Source organism: Sardina pilchardus, chromosome 3 (genome assembly GCF_963854185.1).
Source record: "Sardina pilchardus chromosome 3, fSarPil1.1, whole genome shotgun sequence".
Classification (NCBI taxonomy): Eukaryota; Metazoa; Chordata; class Actinopteri; order Clupeiformes; family Clupeidae; genus Sardina; species Sardina pilchardus.
Window position 1 is genome coordinate 1,546,099 of NC_084996.1, and position 8,141 is coordinate 1,554,239.

An 8,141-nucleotide genomic window follows, 5' to 3' on the forward strand; every position below is an offset into this window, starting at 1 on the left:
CACAAACACACACATTTACACATGCACACACACTCACACACACAGAGACACACACACACACACACACACACACACATTTGCACACACACACACACACACACACACACACACACACACACACACACACACACACACACAAACACACACATTTACACATTTACACATTCACACACACACACACACACACACACTCTGACATTGGCACTCTGACATTGGCACTCATGCACACACACTCACACACAAGGCTGCACAATTTAGTGAACAAGTAATATTGTGGTTATTTTGGAGAACAGTGTGTTTGTAGTTCATGTTTTCTCTCTCTCTCTCTCTCTGTGTGTGTGTGTGTGTGTGTGTGTGTGTGTGCCACTCCTCCCTCTTTTGCAGAAACATCCGCAGAGGAAGGTATGACCCAGCAGACCAATGATGTCATCATCACTGGCACTCTGCCATCACCCCAAAGCTCTTCATTCACACACACACACACACACGCACGCACGCGCAAACACACGCACGCACACACACACACACACACACGCACACACACACACACACACAGACGAAGATTCAGTGTTTTTTAGAGACGAGTGTTTTTTTAGAAACAAGTGTTTTTTTAGATACGGACGTTTTTGGAGCGTGTTGTCTGTTTGTAATGATTCTTGGTGTGGCAAATAAAGCACATTACCTGGACCTACCTCAGGATCACATGGCAAGCTGGAGTCTCTGTGTGTGTGTGTGTGTGTGTGTGTGTGTGTGTGTGTGTGTGTGCCGGCCGAATGCAAGCAGAATGTGTGTTTAAACCATCACTGCCATCACTCATGTAGTGCATCTGCAGATGTGTGTGTGTGTGTGTGTGTGTGTGTGTGTGTGTGTGTGTGTGAACTGGTCTATTCAGATGTGCAAATGTGTGTGTGTGATCCGGTCTATACAGATGTGCAAATGTGTGTGTGTGATCCGGTCTATTCAGATGTGTCTTCTGTGTCTTTGAATAATGTTATCAAGTGTCTCCTCTAACTTATTCACACACCCCTTTCTCTCTCTCTCTCTCCATCCCTCTTTTCTCTCTCTATCCACCCTCTTCTCTCTCTCCACCCCTCTTTTCTCTCTCACTACATCACTTTCTCTATCCACCCTCTTCTCTCTCTCTTTATCCATCCACCCTTTCTCTCTCTCCACCTCCTCTATATTCTGTTCCTGTCTTCAGGTCATCTGGTGTGTGACTCTTCTGTCCAATCATCTTCTCTCTGTGCTTCTCTCCTGGAACTACAAATCCCACAATCCTCTGTCGATTTATCTTCTCTCTGTGCTGCTCTCCTGGAACTACAAATCCCACAATCCTCTGTCGATTCATCTTCTCTCTCTGCTGTCCGCTGTGCACTCTAGGAACTACAAATCCCACAATCCTCTGTCCATCAGTGTTGATGGTGGATTTTTTTTAAATCTTTATTTTGTACAAAACAATAACATACAGAGGATAAAACCCGGATTTAAAATGCAGGTTAGCAGGATTTTAGTTGATGATAGCTTAATTGCTGTCAGAATCAGTGTTCTCATATGTGATTATATCTTTTTTGTGTGATTATACCTTTTTGATAATGTGATTATACCTTTTTTCTGGTGTAGCCTTCTGACGTTCTGCATAGCCCCGATTGAATAAGATGCTTCTGATGTTCCACTTAGCCCCGATTGAATAAGATGCTTCTGATGTTCCACTTAGCCCCGATTGAATAAGATGCTTCACAGACCAGCCGTAGCAAGTTGTTCCATATAGACTTACTCCCACAATGTTGTGTCAGTTATAAAACGTCAAACGTTTATTATGAATTGTATGTCAAATGAAACGAAACAATGTTAGAATGCTAACTGCACCAACACAATTAGAATAGAATTCACTATCAGAAATAGACATTGTAATTGATTCAAATTATTGTGTCAAGCATTAAAAACTTAATTCTTAAGATTAAATCTGTTGTATTCAATATCTACAGTTAAAGCTTATTTAACCGCCTATTTAATACGCTATATGTTGCCAAGAAGGATGAGTAAAAGCAGAAGAGGATCGGACCTGATATGGACTCCTGGGGGACCCCACAGGAGGGAGGAGTGGAGGATGAGGAGAGAAGGATGAGTAAAAGCAGAAAAGGATCGGACCTGATATGGACCCCTGGGGGACCCAAAAGGAGGGAGGAGTGGAGGATGAGGAGAGAAGGATGAGTAAAAGCAGAAGAGGATGGGACCTGATATGGACCCCTGGGGGACCCCACAGGATGAGGAGAACTGGCCAATAGACACGGAGGGCCACATGTGCATGCTGTACATTTGCAAACGTAGCGTTATCAGTGCCATGGCTAACATGCAGAGAGCAAACGCTAAAATAATCCGCAATTTGCTAGAGTTCATATCTGAACGGCATACTTCAAGCACAAGTGAAAGGAAGACATTTGAAAGGAAGACATTTGAAAGGAAGACATTTGAAAGGAAGACAAGTGAAAGGAAGACATTTGAAAGGAAGACATTTGAAAGGAAGACATTTGAAAGGAAGACAGTTGAAAGGAAGACAAGTGAAAGGAAGACATTTGAAAGGAAGACATTTGAAAGGAAGACATTTGAAAGGAAGACATTTGAAAGGAAGACATTTGAAAGGAAGACATTTGAAAGACCAACAAAAGTTGCTCTGAACGCTCAGGTGGTGCTCTGAATAGCGATTCTTTTACCTTTGAAACTTCCTCTGCGATTCTCCTCCCATCTTAAGGGGCATTCACATACGTCGCTAGTCGCACATCGCTCCTCGCTTCCGTTACCTGTCAATCATCTCTATTCTACATTCTGATTTGGTACTCGCTTCACTCGCTTCACTCGCATCGCTGAAAGTTAAAATTATTTTAACTTTGTACCCGCCCACATCGCATCGCTAGTCCTCGCATCGCCTGTCCTGGCCACATTCAGCTAGAACACATTCACTTTACATTGACAGTTCTCGCTCAGAGAGATGGGCGAGTAGCGACGTATGTGAATGCAGCTTTAGTACACAAAACTTCCACTTCCCCCTGGTTATCATCAGACTGAGCTCAATCCTGTAAGATTCCCACTTTCCCCTGGTTATCATCAGACTGAGCTCAATCCTTTAAGATTCCCACTTTCCCCTGGTTATCATCAGACTGAGCTCAATCCTTTAAGATTCCCACTTTCCCCTGGTTATCATCAGACTGAGCTCAATCCTGTAAGATTCCCACTTTCCCCTGGTTATCATCAGACTGAGCTCAATCCTTTAAGATTCAGCAGTTAAAGAGCTCACACACACTTGGAGAGGCAGCGGCCAGAGGAGCTCAGCAAAGGGGCTTGAGTCCAGTAATGACCACACACACAGTAATGACCACACACACACACACAGTATTGACCACACACACAGTAATGACCACACACACACGGGTGCATGTGGGAGAGATAGTGATCCAGTATGGAGGGAGAGATAGTGATCCAGTAGAGTGATAGTGATCCAGTAGAGAGATAGTGATCCAGTATGGAGGGAGAGATAGTGATCCAGTAGAGTGATAGTGATCCAGTAGAGTGATAGTGATCCAGTAGAGTGATAGTGATCCAGTATGGAGGGAGAGATAGTGATCCAGTAGAGTGATAGTGATCCAGTAGAGTGATAGTGATCCAGTAGAGAGATAGTGATCCAGTAGAGTGATAGTGATCCAGTAGAGTGATAGTGATCCAGTAGAGTGATAGTGATCCAGTATGGAGGGAGAGATAGTGATCCAGTAGAGTGATAGTGATCCAGTAGAGTGATAGTGATCCAGTATGGAGGGAGAGATAGTGATCCAGTAGAGAGATAGTGATCCAGTATGGAGGGAGAGATAGTGATCCAGTAGAGAGATAGTGATCCAGTATGGAGGGAGAGATAGTGATCCAGTAGAGTGATAGTGATCCAGTAGAGAGATAGTGATCCAGTAGAGTGATAGTGATCCAGTATGGAGGGAGAGATAGTGATCCAGTATGGAGGGAGTGATAGTGATCCAGTAGAGTGATAGTGATCCAGTAGAGAGATAGTGATCCAGTAGAGTGATAGTGATCCAGTAGAGTGATAGTGATCCAGTATGGAGGGAGTGGAGCTACTGGACCTTGGAAGTTCGCCTACAAAAAAGCCGCCATCTTTGATCCGATATCTGGCGATTTTGTCCTATTTTGAATTATGGCACCTGTTGAACTCTCGCAGGGTTTTCCTGAACACACTGTTCACTGTCCTCTGGCCTCTGCCGTCGAGTGGTTATTGTGATCTCAGTGCAGTACGTGAATGGGCGCACTTTGATGCTTCCCCAGAGCTAACTTGCTAACTAACGCGCCTTGGTGTGTGTGAGGCTCAGTCTTCAGGGACTCCCTCGTCTCCTCTGCTCGTGTGTCTGTGTGTCTGTGTGTGTGTCTGTGTGTCTGTGTGTGTGTCTGTGTGTGTCTGTGTGTGTGTGTGTGTGTGTGTGTGTGTGTCTGTGTGTGTGTGTGTGTGTGTGTGTGTGTGTGTGTGTGTGTGTCTGTGTGTGTGTGTGTGTCTGTGTGTGTGTGTGTGTGTGTGTGTGTGTGTGTGTGTGTGTGTGTGTGTGTGTGTGTGTGTGTGTCTGTGTGTCTGTGTGTGTGTGTGTGTGCGTGTGCGTGTGCGTGTGCGTGTGCGTGTGCGTGTGTGTGTCTGTGTGTCTGTGTGTGTGTGTGTGTGTGTGTGTGTTAACTCTCAGTCTTCAGTGACTCCCTCGTCTCCTCTGCTCGTGTGTGTGTGTGTGTGTGTGTGTGTGTGTGTGTGTGTGTGTGTGTGTGTGTGTGTTAACTCTCAGTGTTCAGTGACTCCCTCGTCTCCTCTGCTCGTGTGTGTGTGTGTGTGTGTGTGTGTGTGTCTGTGTGTGTGTTAACTCTCAGTCTTCAGTGACTCCCTCGTCTCCTCTGCTCGTGTGTGTGTGTGTGTGTGTGTGTGTGTGTGTGTGTGTGTGTGTGCGTGTGTGTGTGTTAACTCTCAGTCTTCAGTGACTTCTATGGGAAGCCGTACGGTGCAATAACATTGGAATAATGGAACTACACACTGAATGTACTTACACACACTGAAACATTGACACATTACACTGAAACATTGACATATTATACACTGTGTACTTTTACCACACTGAAAATGCTTGAACACACTGAAACTGAGAAACCAACACACTGAATTTTGCGCAATACACACTGAATCTGTTTGCACCGCACTGAAATCACTCGCCCAACACACTGGGTTTACTTGCACACGCACTGAAAAACTGCTTGCACTACACACTGAAACCTTGACACATACACTGTGCCCTTTTACCACACTGAAAATGCTAAAACACACTGAAACTGAAACGCCAACACACTGAATCTGCTGGCACCACACTGAAATCACTCGCCCTACACACTGAGTTTACTTGCACACACACTGAAACTGCTTGCACTACACACTGAAACATTGACACATAATACACTGTGCAATTTTACCACACTGAAAAAAGCTAAAACACACTGGAACTGAAACACCAACAACCGGAAGGTTCCTCATACACACTGAATCTGCTGGCACCACACTGAAATCACTCGCCCAACACTGGGTTTACCTGCGCACGCACTGAAACTGCTTGCACTACACACTGAAACATTGTTACACACTGTTGACTTTTCCCTTATGCTAGCTCCCGTTAGCTAGCGAGCTAACTGACTAACTTACATTGTATTTGAATGGGCGGCTAAGCTAGTTGTTTACTTCGTTAGTTTCAATTAGCTGCTACTCTCGAATCCCTAGCGATATTTGACGGTATTTGTTAGGTTTTGTTTCTTTTTATTTCATGCTTAGATTGTAGGCTAAGTTGGGTTACCTGGCCTGTTGCTGTAAGCCTACCCTGGGGAAGAGCAGTCGGGGAAGGAGATGACATCCAGCTGTGCTGTGCATTGTTTATCAGTAAACGAACGAAAGAAGTTTCATTTAAAATAGGCCAGCCTGCATAGGCTAAAATATTTAGCGTTGCTCCCAGCTGCGTTCATTGCTGGGTTACGTGTATTTAGTTTGATGGTAGCTGTATCACCTTTTGCTTTATTTGTACATTTCATAATCATTCCAGAACTTTGTTCCCCCACCCCACCAGCAAGCTCACAGTCTCTGATGTGACCAGTGTGTTGGGTGTTTCAGTGTGGTGCAAGCAATTTCGGTGTGTATGGCGAAAAATTCAGTGTGTTGCCGTTTCAGCAGGTTCAAGCATTTTCAGTGTGGTAAAAGTTTCAGTGTGTATTGGGAGCAGTTTCAGCGCGTGTGCAAGTAAACCCAGTGTGTCGGGCGAGTGATTTCAGTGTGGTGCCAGCAGATTCAGTGTGTATGACGGAACCTTCCGGTTGTTGGCGTTTCAGTTCCGGTGTGTTTTAGCTTTTTTCAGTGTGGTAAAGGTGCACAGTGTAGCCTATGTGTCAATGTTTCAGTGTATAGTGCAAGCAGTTTCAGTGTGTGTGCAAGTAAACCCAATGTGTAGGGCGAGTGATTTCAGTGTGGTGCCAGCAGATTCAGTGTGTTGCCGTTTCAGTTTCAGTGTGTTTTAGTGTTTTTCAGTGTGGTAAAAGTGCACAGTGTATAATGTGCCAATGTTTCAGTGTGTAGTGCAAGCAGTTTCTGTGCGTGTGCAAGTAAACCCAATGTGTTGGGCGAGTGATTTCAGTGTGGTGCAAACAGATTCAGTGTGTATGGCAGAAAATTCAGTGTGTTCAAGCATTTTCAGTGTGGTAAAAGTGTATAATGTGTCAATGTTTCAGTGTAATGTGTCAATGTTTCAGTGTGTGTAAGTACATTCAGTGTGTAGTGCCATTATTCCAATGTTATTGCACCGTACGGCTTCCCATAGACTTCCCTCGTCTCCTCTGCTCCGCGGTGGCAGATCCCAGTCAGCCATCAGTGGCTCCTCACGAACCGCCAGTCTACACACACACACACACACACACACACACACACACACACACACACACACACACACACACACACACACACACACACACACACACACACACACACACACACACACACACACACACACACACACACACACATACATATACACACACACACACACACACACACACACACACACACACACACACACACACACACACACACACACACACCATCATCAGTCCAGCAAACTCCCCATCAGGACTCTCCACCTCACCCTACACACACACACACACACACACACACACACACACACACACACACACACACACACCATCATCAGTCCAGCAAACTCCCCATCAGGACTCTCCACCTCACCCTACACACACACACACACACACACACACACACACACACACACACACACCATCATCAGTCCAGCAAACTCCCCATCAGGACTCTCCACCTCACCCTACACACACACACACACACACACACACACACACACACACACACACACACACACACACACACACACACACACCATCATTAGTCCAGCAAACTCCCCATCAGGACTCTCCACCTCACCCTACACACACACACACACACACACACACACACACACACACACACACACCATCATCAGTCCAGCAAACTCCCCATCAGGACTCTCCACCTCACCCTACACTCACACACACACACACACACACACACACACACACACACACACACACACACACACACACACACACACACACACACACACACACACACACACACACACCATCATCAGTCCAGCAAACTCCCCATCAGGACTCTCCACCTCACCCTACACACACACACACACACCATCATGAGTCCAGCAAACTCCCCATCAGGACTCTCCACCTCACCCTACACACACACACACACACACACACACACACACACACACACACACACACACACACACACACACACACACACACCATCATCAGTCCAGCAAACTCCCCATCAGGACTCTCCACCTCCCCCTACACACACACACACACACACACACACACACACACACACACACACACACACACACACACACACACACACACCATCATCAGTCCAGCAAACTCCCCATCAGGACTCTCCACCTCACCCTACACACACACACACACACACACACACACACCATCATCAGTCCCGCAAACTCCCCATCAGGACTCTCCACCTCACCCTACACACACAC

General features: G+C 45.9%; 1 protein-coding gene across 2 annotated transcripts in view; it reads left to right on the forward strand.

Moving 5' to 3' along the window:
- LOC134076328 (disintegrin and metalloproteinase domain-containing protein 11-like) overlaps positions 1-1,910 on the forward strand; it is a 45,691-nt gene extending 43,781 nt beyond the window's left edge. Inside the window, exons 26-27 of one of the 2 annotated variants that reach the window (XM_062531320.1) lie at positions 385-402; positions 1,202-1,910. In XM_062531320.1, the coding sequence (XP_062387304.1) occupies positions 385-402; positions 1,202-1,217 (34 nt within the window). In that variant the 3' untranslated portion in view covers positions 1,218-1,910. Of the gene's footprint in view, positions 1-384; positions 687-1,201 lie in introns of those variants that run through there. The other variant, XM_062531318.1, reaches the window with a different exon arrangement.
- The last annotated feature ends 6,231 nt before the right edge of the window (positions 1,911-8,141 follow it).